Source organism: Pseudonaja textilis, chromosome 5 (assembly GCF_049901715.1).
Source record: "Pseudonaja textilis isolate UNSWEBS1 chromosome 5, rPseTex1.2, whole genome shotgun sequence".
NCBI lineage: Eukaryota > Metazoa > Chordata > Lepidosauria > Squamata > Elapidae > Pseudonaja > Pseudonaja textilis.
The window spans coordinates 18,034,359-18,050,105 of NC_141994.1; the positions used below are offsets into that span (position 1 = coordinate 18,034,359).

General features: G+C 39.1%; 1 protein-coding gene across 2 annotated transcripts in view; it reads left to right on the plus strand.

The window, feature by feature from the left end:
• Positions 1-2,705: 2,705 nt before the first annotated feature.
• The window catches only part of ATXN10 (ataxin 10), a 59,067-nt gene continuing 46,025 nt past the window's right edge, over positions 2,706-15,747 (plus strand). For both annotated transcript variants that reach the window (XM_087934217.1, XM_026702438.2), the window contains exons 1-3: positions 2,706-2,878; positions 5,385-5,576; positions 8,343-8,425. In XM_087934217.1, the coding sequence (XP_087790343.1) occupies positions 2,730-2,878; positions 5,385-5,576; positions 8,343-8,425 (424 nt within the window). In that variant the 5' untranslated portion in view covers positions 2,706-2,729. The remainder of the gene's footprint in view (positions 2,879-5,384; positions 5,577-8,342; positions 8,426-15,747) is intronic.

The window sequence follows — 15,747 nt, forward strand, 5'->3', positions numbered from 1 at the left end:
CCGAGTCCCAGATGAACTATGTGGTCGGGCTTAGTTTTTTGGGAGGAAAATAAGGGGGAAAAAAAATCTGCCTCTGCCTACCAGCATCCATTGTATTCAAGTCACTAGTGTCCTGTCAGTGTGTGAGAGAGTTGAGAGCTGTTTGGAAACTGAAAGAGTATTTGCTGTGTGAGCAAGGAGACAGCAAAGAGCCTGGGCGTGGCTTAGCTCAACTGTTCTGTACTAAAGCTGCTTGGTGCTGTGAAACTGAAACTGAAAATCCTCTCTTCCGCTTGTGTTTTGCATTTGGAATAGATTTCTCTTTCAGGTGGGGAGGGGGAGTAGAACTCCTTAGCATCAGAGCATGTTAATAATAATATAGGAAATACTAATGCTCTGATGGTCATTTTGAAAAACCCTTTCTTAGTGAGCACCTAGAAGCCAAGAGGAACCTACGTGCCAAATTTCAAGTTTGTAGGCTTTACGGTTTTGGAGATTTTGTGATGATGCGTGTGAGTGGTATTTCGCATATATATATACATGCAGGTCTTGGCATGTTCGGGTCTTTTCCGTGTAAGATTGAGAGCATCCTGGCAATGTTTCGGCGAGGTCCTACTCGCCATCTTCACGCTGGTGCTTTCGCACGAAGCCGAAAGCACCAGCCTGAAGATGGTGAGTGGGACCTCGTCGAAACGTTGCCAAGATGCTCTCAATCTTACACGGGAAGATCCGAACACGGCAAGACCTGCATACCTGTACCCGTGAAAATCTACAGATAGATAGATAGATAGATAGATAGATAGATAGATAGATAGATAGATCGATCGATCTTTGGTTGTTGGTTTTCTCCGCGTAAGATTCAAAGTATCTAGGCAACGTTTGATGAAGTCTCATTCATCATCATCAGGCCTCTGTCTTCAGCTCTTGCTTCTCGGAGTGATGTGATGTACAATCTCACTCACTCCGAGAAGCAAGAGCCGAAGACAGAGGCCTGATGATGATGAATGAGACTTCATCAAACGCTGTTCAGATACTTTGAATCTTACGCGAGAAAACCCGAACAACCAAAGATCCACATACAAATACCTGAGAACCTCAGAAAACAATATATATATATATATATATATATATATATATATATATATATCTGCCTGATGATGGCAGATGAGATTCTGCCGAAACGTTGCTACAACTTTAAAAGCACAACTACAATGACGTGGGAAAATACCTGAACAAAGCTGAATGCCATACATACATACATACATACATATACTAAATACCATTGTATATTATTACTTTCAGTGGTATAGAATACATGAAATAATTGTACAAATGATTAGTTAATGGGGAAGCCAGATTCACTTAACCAGGTTACTAACGTAATAACTGCAATGATTCACTAAATAACTGTTGTAAGAAAGGTTGTAAAATGGGGCAAAAATTCCTTCAACAAATGTCCCATTTAGCAGCATACATTTTGGGCTCAGCTGTGGTTGTAAGTGGAGGCCTGGCTAGTCTAGTGAAGAGAAAAACCAGGGGAGACATGATAGCAGTCTTCCAATACTTGAGGGGCTGCCACAGAGAGGAGGGGATCAGGCTATTCTCAAGGCACCTGAAGGCCAGACAAGGAACAATGGATGGAGAGATTCAACCTAGAAATAAAGAAGAATTTTCTGAACAATCAACTAATGGAACAGCTTGCCCTCAGAAGTTGTGGGTGTCCCATCACTGGAGGCTTTCAAGAAGAGATTCGACAGCCATCTGTCAGAAATGGTGTAAGGTCTCCTACTTGAGCAGGGGGTTGGACTAGATGACCTACAAGGTCCCTTCCAACACTGTTATTCTTTTGTGTGTGGAGGATGCAAGAAGGGTAACTGCTCCATTGGGAAGTCATGTGGTGTCATGAGATTATGGTATCCTCAAGTGTTGCACCTAACATTTTATGATGAATGTATTTTTACAATTATTATGATAATGATCTATCACTATTGTATGTACCATTGAGAGCTTATGCACTGGAGACCAATTCCTTGTGTGTCTAATCACACTTGGGCCAATAAAGAATTCTATTCTGTTCCATTTATATTCTATTTCTATATTCTATTCTATTCCATTCCTATTCAATTTCTGTATTCTATTCTATTCCTATATTCTATTCTAATTCCATTCTTATTCTATTCTTTATATATTCTATTCTATTCTATTCTATTCTATTCTATTCTGTTCTTTCTATTTCTATATTTTATTCTATTGTTTCTATTTCTGTATTCTATTCTATTCCATTTTTTAAATGAATACTTTATTGGCCAATGTGATTAGATACACAAGGAATTTATCTCTGTGCATATGCTCTCAGTATACATAAAAGAAGATAGACTCATCAAGAATCATAAGGTACACCACTGAATGATAGTCACAGGGTACAAATAAGCAGTCAAATCTATATTTCTATATTCTATCCTATTCCTATTCTTTCTATTTCTCTATTCTATTGTATTCCTATATTCTAATGACCAAACGTCTGCAATAAGTCCACGCACGCACGACTTTCACTACCCAAATCAGATGATTTAAGAATTGTAACTGGCGCGTTTACACCGCGACGCTCTGCGCATGCGCGGGGGAAGCACGCGGCGAGAACGAAACAGAAAGCGCAGTTTCTCCTCAGGGAACCGTCGTGACCTCTGACCCGAGCACGCAACTCCGGGGGTTGCGACGCACGCGCCCCCCTCCCTTCCCTTCCCTTCGACATGGCGGCAGCCGGGGAAGCCCTGCCCGGCGGGCTGGCGGCGGAGCTGAGGCGCTTTGCAGAACGCGCCTCGGAACCGACGATGCTACCGGACGACGGGCTGGCGACGCTGCAGCGGGCTACGAGCCTCTTCCGGGAGGCGGCAGTAAGGTGAGAAGACGGCGTCGGCGGGGCGGGGGGAGGAGTCACGTGGGGAATCACGCATGCGTGTTGGCGATTGAGGGGGCGGGCGGTGGATTGGGGTCGCTACTGAACGGGATTGTGTTTCACACCCACCCACGTCCCCAATAGAGGCTGCGTAGGCATTGAGGGTTTTTTTTCCCCCCCTGGTTCGCAGATAATTCATTGTGGAATGCTAGAGGTGGGAAGGGTTTCCTTTCTCAACCTTAACCTGCTGTAAAATTAGACCTCAATTTATGACCACAGTTGAGTGCAAAATTTTTGTTGCTAAGTGAAATAGTTGCTAAGTGAATTTTGTTCCATTTTACAACCTTTCTACCCACAGTCGTTAAGTGAGGCACATAATTGCTCAGTGAATCAGCCTTCCCCATTGACTTTGCTTGTAAGAAGGTTGCAAAAGGCAGATCAACATGACCTGGGACATTGCAACCGTCATAAATGTAAGTCAGTGCCAAGCATCTGAACTTTAGCCATGTAACCCTGAGGATTCCGCAATCAGTGGTCGTAAGTGTGAAACACAGTCATAAGTGACTTTTTTCAGTGATGTAACTTGGAGCAGTCCCTAAGTTGAGGACTATCAGTATTTTAAGTCAACTTTATGACTGCAAATTGATGGGTAGGTTTAAAAGGAATTTGAAAAGTCATAAGTCACTTTTTTCAGTGATGTAACTTTGAGCAGTCCCTAATTGAGCTGTTGTAAGTTGAGGCCTATCAGTATTTTAAGTCAACTTTATGACTGACCATTTTGTGTGAACTCAAACAGCCACCAGATAAGTTTTCTCCGCGCACCTTTGGCATTTAGTCATGCTGTCAACATGACCACAGAGACATGACCACGGACAGCACTGGCTCTTCGGCTTTGTAATGGAGATGAGCACTGCCCCCTAGAGCCAGAAACGACTAGCACAGATATGTGTGGGGAACCTTTACCTTTACCTATCGATAGGGACAGGTGTGTTGGCTGAATTCTAGGGTTGTGTTCCACTTTGAATCTTAAGTCTGTTCTGGGTTATATTTCGAACATCCTTCAAGTAGACGAGAAGTGTCCCACTCCCAATGGATTCATAAATTTATAAAGGAGAGGATGTCATGACCCATGTTTCAGGTAGTGGCTTGTTGGCAAGAGATGATACAAGATTCGGAGATTAGCAGGTTTGTCTTGATATCAGAGTCTTTGTGATCATAGATTCTTGTATGGAAGGGGACTAGAGCATGAAACCAGAGGTGGTATTCAATTTTTTTTACTACCGGTTCTGTGGGCGTGGCAGGCATGCTGTGGCTTGGTGAGTGTGACATGGCTTGATGGGCATGGCTTGGTAGGCGTGGCAGGGGAAGGATATTGCAAAATCTCCATTCCCTCCCCACCCCACTAACCTGCTTTCCAGCTCCGTTTTCCTGCACAGGGCAACCAAAGAAGACCCAGCCTATCAGGCAGAGAATAGATGGGGCAGGACCAGTCAGGTGGGATTTGCTGGTTCTCCGAACTACTCAAAATTTCCCCTATCGGTTCTCCGGGACCTGTCAGAACTGGCTGAATATCACCTCTGCATGAAACACTGCTTTAAGTTCACTAAGGCATTCACAGTTTGTTGCTTTTTGTTTCAGTTATGTATAATGGTAAAGGACAACCTCTTGCAGCAACCAGTTTTTCTAATCATGCTCATCTCCATTCTTTGTCAGTGCTTCTTCCCTATCCATCTTTTGATTTCTCCCTGCCTTCCGCCTTTCACAAATAATTTTCAGTTGAAATAGGGTTTTTTTGTTTAGTTCTGTCTCATTCATTTATCAGTTTTGACTTAATTTATCCTCTGTTTCATACTTCTCTAAACACTAGGAAGAATATTGTTGTATGTTCATTGTCCCCCATGAATCTACACATAGACGGGCATCTGAATTTATTTTATTAAAATAAATTTGGAGGAGCTGCTGCTTGGATCAGGAGGAGCCAGGTTGGGCAGCTTTTGCAACCAAGGATCTAGTAGGCACTGCCTGACTGAATTCTATGAAGATGGGACTCTGAAATGAAGGCTGGTGAAAAAAATTATTCACAAGTTTTTGTTCTGCATCAGGAGATTAGCATAAGATGGCCTCCTGGAAGTCAGTAAGCCTGATACATTTTTCCCAGTTGCACAAAGTGGTTTTAAGTATGGTCATCGCTGATTGAAGAGCACCGTAGATCTCTGTTTATGGTAGATGAAAGGAAGGTAGATTGAAATCTAGTTTTAAAATCTTATCAGGTAGGCAGAAACTTGTGAATTTCTTTGAATTTCTGCATACCTAGAATAGAAATATCAAACTCGCTCTCCCCCCAGAAGAAAAATCATTTGCTAGCTGTCTAAATTTCCCTCTTAACCTTTCCTTTCTTCCCCTCAAAATAAGCAATTTTATTTTTAAAAAAAGAGGCTTTGGCAAATTTGTTACTGAGGTTTACTTTGATAATACCGTTACTTTACTTCGTGTTTGTTTTTCATTTCAGGGAAACAGCGACTGAAAGTTTGTTCCAAGATCTCCTGCAGATTTTGAAAAAAGTTTCACATGAAATTGAAATGACATGCCAGGATGCCAGTACATTGGCGCATCTGGATTCACGGCTGCAACTGGTATCTGAATGTTTTCGATGCCTCCGGAACGCTTGTGCGCACTGTGCAAATAACCAAAATGTTATGAGGTACAGTTTTGGCTCCTGTGAGTGGGGCCTATACATGCATAACTTTATTTGAATGCTTAATTCAATCATTTGTTCATATTTTTGAGTTTTTATCGGATTTAACTTGGGAAGCTTGCTCTCTTTGAAATCCACCTCTCTCTCTTTGTTAATTCACTTCATCTTTTGTCTACACTCAGCATATTAATAGGAGATGATTTGTCTCTGGCATTGGAATGAAACCTTGTGAGTGAATGAATTCATAGGTCAGGCTAACTGACCGATGCATAATATTGTATTTGTTTGACTCTATTCAAAGGTATTAGATTAGACCTCATTTTGCAATCTGTTTCCCCCCCCCCCCCACTTTGGGTGTTTGGCAGTTATTTTCTTTTCTTATGCTGCCTGAGTATGTTGTACAGTAGACCTATTCAGAGATGGTAGTTCAGTGAACTGTTCATAATTTTGTACTATTTCCATAATATTTTAGTATCTATGAATCACCCAATAATGTATACAGAAAATTATTAGAAGAGCCTGCTACATGACCCTGAGCTATTATCTACCAAAGGCAAATCATGATAATGATTTGGTCACATTTATTTGTTGAAATCTAGCAGAAATAACATATTAACCTAAAAGATCTGGTTTGGGGGCTTCATTCATTTTCCACTGCCTCTCCATTAGGTCTTGTTGAATATGCGCAGATACAGTACACATTTTTCTTCTATACTGTACATGTTGTTGAACTAGAAGGTACACCAGTATTTCTCAGCTTTAGCAAAAATGTGTGGACTACAATTCCCAGAATTCCTCAGCCACGCTAAGGTTGAGAAATACTGCTGTTCTACCACCTTCCAAACTGCAAAACTGTAATTTTGTCTTTAATAACAAAATGCAAAAAACCCCATATTTTTCCTTGGTATATTAATTTTATAAAGTTAATAGTAATTCAGTAAATAAAACAGATAGGCAACCCGGAGCTCTCCAGATGTTTTCGACTTAATTCTTACAGTATTAGCCTCAGTGAATAAGCAGAATTTGGGCACTGCTTGCTTTTTATTTTCATTTAGGTGTATCTAAACTGCACACAAGAAGCTGCCTGGGTAATATTTTTAGTCTCTTAACCTTAAGAAGGACAGTGTCTATACAAAGTGTATATACTGAAGTATTAGTATGGATGAAATTACTTTCAAGTAATAGCATATAAAACAGGAATATGTGCCAATATTTGCTACAATGTACTCATTGTGTTACAGTATTACCTAAAATTTCACTAAGAAATAGCAATTGTAGAGACCACTTTTATGATCCCTTATTATCACTTCTTGTAAAAAAGATTTCCTGGTTTTGTGCTTCTTTAATAGTTTGTGCAAAAAATATGCAATGAGTTCTTCATGCGAAGATGATCATGAGATGCGGCTCAGCTCAGCTATTTGGATTTACCCACTAGAAAGGATAATAACATTTTGGAACAGCACACGCAATGCCTCACTTGATTCTTTTAATTTAATTGCTTAAATTCCATCACTTCTTATTGAATATCTTTTTTCTAAATTGAAAATTGTGATTTTAGAAAGAGGCAAGTTTTAGAACGAGGCAAGTTATACCTAGATATTCTAACACATATAAACTCTGGCATTACTGAAAACAATGGGCATAAGCTAAGATAAGAATTTATTGATGTAATTCATATGTGGCAATAACTATAATTTGTACTGCCTCATCAATAAATTGAAACAGGCCACGGTTGGGAATTATATATAATGTTTGGTGGTTGCAGATTTCAAACCTCCATTTTCTGGGACAATATTGTTCTCAATTCAGCTGATGAAGCCGTTTCATTTTAATACTGGTAGTACTTCAAACACTAAGTCTGGAGAGTCAAAGTAACATTTTTTTTCAACATTATGACTAGAACCTCTCATAGTAATGTTCATTTTCATAGTATTGAATGAATCTGGACACTGATCAAGGAGGAAATGGCCTGAGTGCCTAAAACTGGTTAGGTATGGATGGAGAGGAACAGCCTCAGGCTGAACCCTAGGGGGAAAAAAATGTATTTTGGGGTTTGGAGGCCATCAGCAACCAGAAATGGTTCCTCTTTAGTTCTGGATAGGTCACTCCCATATTCAGAGCCGCTTGCAATCTGGTAGTACTCCTGGTCTCATTGGTCCTGCTGGAACAGAGGGAAGAGGCCATAGCCAATTAATCTTTGGGACTATTACGTTTTCTGTGCCAATTGCATCCCTCGATTATAGAGTGTAACTTGGAATCATTTGTATCCTTGACATCTTAAGGTTGGACTCTTGCAATTTTGTCTGTCTGGGGCTGCGTTAAAAGACCATCCAAAGGGTTAAACTGGTTCTCTGTGCCGCTGCCTGGGTGAATTTTAAGTCCCGAGCTCAGCACCAATTTGCCTTGCCGCTGTGCTAAAGAGATATTCTCAATTCTGGATGCTGGCAAACCCACTTGAGCCAGGAAGCTCATCGGATGATCATATCACACAGGCCATTAGTGTAAGATTTAATAAGTTTGTTGAGAAGGTAATTGAGGCTCATTCAGCCAATTCCTCATTTTCTTTCATTCCATTTTTTTCTGCCAACATCTTGCTTGCTACCACAAAGGTTATCAACGGAAAAGGATTGCTTTGCTCTTTGTTTTCTGTTTGTTGTACAGTATATATAATTGTGTTTTCTGGGAGTTTTATAATGTGTTGATATAATAATGTTGCATGTAACGTTAATTTCTCCATTTGTAAATGGACCTTTTTTTTGTTTTTAATAATAGGAGCCTGGGTCTGATTGATGCATCTATCCATGTGATTCAGTTGCTACAGAAATTAGAAAGTGATCTGGAATCACACTTGACAGGTAAGTATTGGGCAACTCCTATTATTGCAGTCTTATAAATCACACCCACACACACACACCCACTTCTCAACTAAAAGCTGTTCTGCCTTTCTGAACAATGTTAATTTTGTCGAAGTGGCAGGAAAAAAAAAACACCCCAAGCTTCATTTTACAAAACCTGGGCGATGTTCTTACCATTAAGAACTACCAAATCACCATCTTAAAATGTATTACATTCTTTATGGAACTTTATTAGTGTCCCAAAGGTGCTTTTTCAAGAGGCAACTGGACTTTCTGTTTTTTTTTCTTTGAAGATGTTTTGCTTCTCATCCAAGAAGCTTCTTCCGCTCTGAAGAAGCTTCTTGGATGAGAAGCGAAACGTCTTCCAACCCTCCCCCCTCCTCCCCCGAGAAAGTCCAGCTGCCTCTTGAAAAAGCACCTTTGGGACAACCATGACCTGGATGACTGAGAATCTCCACGGAAATTTTATTAGTGGTAGATTCAAACACTGAATTGTTATCTACATGTTGTGTAAGTAATATTGAAAAGAACACGTGTTTTATGTATTTATGGAGGTTCTGATGAAAATCAGGTTCTTCAGAATAGAGATACTTGTCATTGTGAACATCCCCACATAGAAAGAGAAGAAGGCTATTCTCCCCATCCAACCTGAGATAAAAGGAAGGCACTCTCGTTTTTATGTCAGCACCTCCTTATTTGAAGGCCTACGTGAGTAATCTAATATGTCCGCCCCTCTCTCATCCCTTTGATTTGCCTAAGTGTGAGGAAAGTATTTTACTTGGCATTTACCTCTCTATTTGTAGAACTAGCGCTCCCTCCCTTTGATGCCGTGTGTGCAACTTGCTTGCACTGCTTTCCGGGACATACTATGGGAATGCTGACTTTGATGTTCCTGGATTAAGTGTCATGCCGTGGGAATATCAGTGGCTTCCTCATGGAGAGGGCATGGCACACATCGCTCTACCCCTCTCTGCCAGCAGATCAGAAGCTAAGTCAGGGCTGGGCAACATTTGAGGGATTGGAGGGTCAGCTTCCCTTCTTCTGGGGATGCCCCAGGAAGTACAGATACTCCTCGATTTACAACAGTTCTTTTAGTGACCATTCTAAGTTACAACAGCACTGAAAAAAAAGTAATGTTTGACCATTTTTCACACGTACGGCCGTTGCACCTTTCCCATGGTCACCTGATCAAAATTCAGATGGCATATTGTTCATCTTTGTGATGGTCACAGTGTCCCTGGGGTCACGTAATCACATTTTGCAAACTTCTCAAGCTAAGTCAGTGGGGAAACCGGATTCACTTAGCTGTGTTACTAAATTAACAAATGCAGTGATTCACTGACAGCTGTGGCAACAATGGTTGTAAAGTGAGGCAAACTCACTTAGCAAATGTTTCGCTTAGCAACATAAATTTTGGACTCAATTGTGGTCGTAACTCAAGGTCTATCGGTAATCCTGATGTGATCCTGTGGTGTCATGGAAAAGGGCAGGAATGCCTTTTAAAGTTATAGGAAGTTATAGGAAGAGCCAAGATGGGTGATGGGAGCAGTAAACCTGCCTGAAGTCTTCCATTTTTTATCTTACGTTGTAAGCTTACAAACATGGGCTGAAATTGGTGCCCCCATATGGTAACGTTGAACACTTGGGGATTGGGATGTTGTGAAGATAAAAGGTTGAAGAACTTTCCTGGTTAAAGGTCTTTCATTCTTACCCTTTAATTCCGTGATTTAAGAAATTACAGTTTTTGTAACTACACAATTTAAAATGTCAGGAGCACTTTAAAGCAGCTGTCTCCTTTCCTGAACTTATGTAACTGCCCTTTGCGCAAGTGACTTGAGACCAAGATTCTGGCCATGTTCAGATCAAATGCTACTAATCCAATTGAGGTGCAGATTTCAGATAGAATAGAATAGAACAGAACAGAACAGAATTCTTTATTGGCCAAGTGTGATTGGACACACAAGGAATTTGTCTTTGGTGTGTAAGTTCTCAGTGTACATAAGAAAAAATACATTCATGAAGAATCATAAGATACAACACTTAGTGATAGTCAGAGGTTACTCATAAGCAATCGAATCATACTAGGAAACAACAATATAAATCGTAAAGATACAAGCAACATGGTTATAGTCTATAGAGGTGTATATACTATAGAGGTAGGTACTAGGAAGGATGAGAAGAATAATAGTAATAATTTAGTAAATAATTTGACAGCATTGTGAGAATTAGTTGTTTAGCAGAGCAATGGCATTTGGGGAAAAACTGTCCTGTGTCTTGTTCTGGTGTGCAGAACCCTATAGCGTCGTTTTGAGGGTAGAAGTTAAAACAATTTATGTCCAGGATGTGAGAGGTCTGTAGATACTTTCACAGCCCTCTTTTTGACTTGTGCAGTATACAGATCCTCAATGGAAGGCAGGCTGAAGCTTTTTAAATATTTTTTTAGTTTCACTTTTACAACTTTATAAGTAACTCAAGACAGCAACTACATAATGTTTATTCTCTCTTGTTTCTCCTATTTTCCCCACAACAACAACCCTGTGAGGTAGGTTTGTCTGAGAGAAAGAAAGAAGTTCTGGCCCAAAGTCATCCAGCTGGCCTTCATATCTAAGGCGGGACTAAAATGTATAGCCTCCTGGTTTCTAACCACTGACTATACCATACTGGCTTTGTGCTGTTAACTATTTTTGCGTTGTCTCACCTTGTGGAGGTTTTTTTAAGAATAACAATTATTAGGATCTTGTAGTTCTTTCTAGTTTTTCATCAGTGTTTTTAATAACTTGTATCCTGGTTAGGGATTGTTTTTAATGATGAAAAGAGAGAAGAAAGATAAATAAGTACCCAACTTTATGAGTTGTATGGTGTCTATGTGTGCACATTTGTGTGTGTGTGACATGCAGTTATTCCATACAAACAACCTCAGTCTTTTTCCTTAGTTTGTGAAATGAAATATTCTGTACAAACTAAGATAAGTTATATAACTACCATGCAAACATTAAATAATATTTCCATCCAGCATACAGATTATTAAAAAGATGCACATTTAATTGGCTGGGAAGAAGAACCCCAAGTAGAACTGGGGTATGATAAGAATAATCTATTTTCCTTCTCTACAAAAGGATGATTCTGGAAAAAAAATCTCCTAGGATATTATACTAGTCAATATTTAATTGAGAAGAAATGCTAATTGTTTCTGCTGAATTCTTCAAGATATATAATATTTAACGATCAGTTTTTTCCACTGCAGATTTCTGCATTTATTATTTTTAAATTGGGATTTCCCTTTAAATAGTGCATCTTATTTGTCTTAAATTCAGGGCAAACCCTTTTCAAGTGACTAAAGAAAAAACTGACAAAAATTATATTGTCATTGTAGTAGACAAAAGTAACCAGCAGAGTAACTATAATGTAACCTCCATCAACTGTTTCTTAGTTACTTAAAAAGGATAGCCTTGGATTTATTTCCAACTTTTGCTTCTGTTGTTTTGCACTTCAAAGGAATTGGTGCCAGTTTTTTACAACTCCGATCAGAGCTGTAATTATATTGTCAAGATAATATTAAAGTATTCATTTCTGGCAATAATGGCGTGTGATGAATATATTATACATCAAAATATTGAATAAACATATGTGTGAGTTTATATTTGACTTAACTGTTGGATTTATCTTCTAAACTGTTTAAAAAAAAATGCCTTCTGATACTACCAATACTATAAATTGCTATAAAATCTCACTTCCACTAGTATTAACATTTGGCTTTTGAGTTTCTTGTTTCTTACCTCCCAACCAGATTATCACTGAATTGATTGTAAAAAGGAGTCATTATCATATAGCACAACTTCAGCTGAAAAATAATGTTACTTATTCCCAGAATCCATGAAAGACTTCCTCTTGAAATTTTATATTTATTATAGGCCTTGAATATCTTCATATAAAATCTGGCATTATTGGAGCATTTATTAAACAGATTATTCTGCGCACAAGAGGGAAAAGCAAAGCAAAGAAGGAAAACTGGTATTACTGCAATTCTCTTTTTAAATATTTATGTCAGTGACTTAACAGTAGGAAAGAAATGGGCAATTAAGCATAGAAACTATTACAGTACAGGCATATTTTTAAGTGATCCTTCAGTTGGGACACAGGGCAATAAATGCTTGTTTGACTATAGAAAGAGAAGTGGATTTTTCTACCAGCATATGATAGACAATTTGTTTCTGTCCAATCTTATAACTAACAATTGTAATGAGATATCCAAGCTGTACAGTATTGCTTTCTGTTGTCCTATTTTTAACAGGATATAATTCAAAAGAAAACGAAGAGCTACAAAATCTTATCAGATCCTTCCAAAGAAGATCAGTATGTGAAATAATTTTAGTAGTAGCATGATTTCACTAAAATCAGTTAAAAGTGATCTCATGTAATGGCACCTTCATGGCTGCCACTAATGTTCCAATATATCTTCACCATTTCTAAGCTGTTATACCGCAGAAGGCAGGTTAGATGTCCCAGGGCAGAAGGTGATATCCTATGCATCCTGATGCTGTTGTATATAGAATTTCCATTTGCCGTGTTGCAGTTGACCCAAGTTGTCTAACTGGCTTCATTTGCACCATAATGCACACCAGGTTTTGAGGCTTGCTTCAGATGTCTAAGGGATGCAAATACCAGACAAACTATGGGCTCTTTTTTGCAATTCCAGTTTGTGATGGAGCACTTAACAATGCATGCACTGCATGTATGAATGTAGAAGGGTCAAGGAACTAAGCCTTAAAAGCAAGTTTTAAAATAAAATGAATGTAAAATCAAGGTTTGGTTCTTATTTAATAAGTGTGTCTTTGCCTGTGCCAAGTTGCATGCAACGTACTTATGTACTAGTAGTGTGTCCCAAGTTTCTTCAGAAATAAATAGGCCTTATTTGAAAGTGACATTTGTGTGAAGTGTAGGATGCAAAATCAATTAAAAGGGGATGAAAAGGAAAATAGATAATGGACAGCTCTCTTGGGATATATTCTTGCTGTTTCATCGGGTTATATGCCCTCTCTATAGCTTCAAAAATCAATCAAAGGTGCAAGCAAATTAGGGGCCATGAGAACATTTAACCACAGGCCACAAATACTGTGAACTCAAACCATTCAGCACACCCCATAGATTAAAACTGGCAAGTGACGGATGACTGCAGTTTCCCAGGTTTTGATGGTGGGAAAAAAATCAAATGAGGTCAACCAACGTTTTGCCCACTGTTCCCATAACATGATTGTCTCTTGAACTGGCATAATAAAACCCACAGCCTGGTGTTGGGGGGGGGGGGGGTTGAAATTGAGTTATTCAGACTGTCTTAATTGTTGAATGGGTTTTTTTTTAACCCCAGTAGCTCAGTAATTGATCAAAGAAGCAAAAGGTTTCATATCGCCATCTTGTAATACCCTTTGAATGAAATTCTACAAAAAAAAATTCCGATGGGATCTATTTGGGAATACTCCTGAGTGATTGTTTTCATATATTTCCACCCAATAAATCAGAATTTTTGGTGTGTTGTGTATCGCAGAAAGTAGAGAGTAGTAAGTAAAGCCTTCAAACAGTGCAAAATGTTCTGCTGCTTAACAATGAAATGACAGGGAATCAGGTGCATCTGCATACATTTCGCTCTAATTGATTCTGGACTTGTTTTACCAGTTAGAATGTTTTAAATATAAATACACACACACACACACAGGCACATACACACACACACACACACACGTGTGCACACACAGTTTCTTTGTGATAGCATAGAAGCAAACTGGTTTACCAGCATTTTAGCTGAAATAGAAATACAGTTGGACAGCAGACTATATTAATTATAATTTCATTAAACATGTTCCTGCATACATTATGTTATACTTCCCAAAGTTCACCCCCGCTTGTTTTAAAAGTTTTGTTGGCAAATGAGATCAGACCTGAGTATTGGCTCTCCTGGCGGAATGGCACATAAAGTGGCTTTTTGTTCAGGTATCTTATATTTAAGAACCAGCAACCAGCAAATCAAGGATGCTTTTATATGTTTTCATCTCCTTCTGTCATGGATGAGTTATCCAATGACTGTTTCAATAGCTAGGCTGCCAAATGTGTCGGCAGGTATCTTGTGTTTAGAGCAGGGGTCTTCAAAATTGACAGCTTTAAGACTTGTGGATTTCAACTCCCAGAATTCCTCCTCCAGTCATGTTAGCTCAGGAATCCTGGGAGTTGAAGTCCACAAGTCTTAAGCTTGTCAAGTTTGAAGACCTTGGTTTGGAGCGATGTCTCTCAGCCTTGGTCAACTTTAAGGTGTGCGGACTTCAACTTTCAGAATTCGTTTTACAAGTTGTCAAAAGTTGAAGAATACTGATTTACCACAGCTAAAAGCCCTATTATACCTGGTGAAATGACCACTGCAAATTCTGCTAAGAATGTACAGGAGGAATTTTGTTTCCACAACTTTCCGGACATGTACAGGGAGTCCTTGACTTACAACAATTTGCTTAGTGACCGTTCAAAGTTACAACGGCAGTGAAAAAATGTGACGTATGACCGTTTTTCACAGTTACAAGCTTTTGCAGCTTCCCCATGATCATATGATCAGAATTCAGATGCTCAGCAACTGGCTCATACTTATGACTGTTGCAGTGTCCCAGGGTCATGTGATCCCCTTTGTGACCTCCTGACCAGCAAAGTCTATGGGGAAGCCAGATTCACTTAACAACCGAGTTACTAAGTTATCAACTGCAGTGATTCACTTAGCAACTGTTGCTAAGAAGGGTTGTAAAACAGGACAAAGCTCACTTAACAAATGTCTCGCTTAACAACATAAATTTTGGGCTCAATTGTGGTCGTATGTGAAAGTATTTTGCCATAAAAATCAAGCTGTCCCTCTGTTTATATACAGACAGAAGTAAGATGGTTGCTTTAAGGAGTTGCCAGCAGATGGTGCTATTTACTCCAGAGCACTTTTTCCTATTGGAATACGCCTTGCCATTATATCGGGTTCTATTGCATTTAAAAATGAGGCGCATAAGTGACTGTTTCCTTTAAAAACGGTACAAGTATTGAAAGAATATAATTCTGAAGAGTTGTTTCAATAATGCTGTTTACTTCTGCTTTAACACATTGATTTATAAATCTTAATTAGGATGTATGAACTTTCAGTTTTCATCAGGATCTGAAATGGGGAGATAGCATTGGGAGAACTTGTGCCAGAAGGAAGAGGAAAAGGCCCTGATCTGCATACTTGCTTTTAGTAGATAATAATTAGGACTGCAGAAAAAACAATTGCTACCAACCTGCCTTCAATTGAGGACCTGTATACTGCA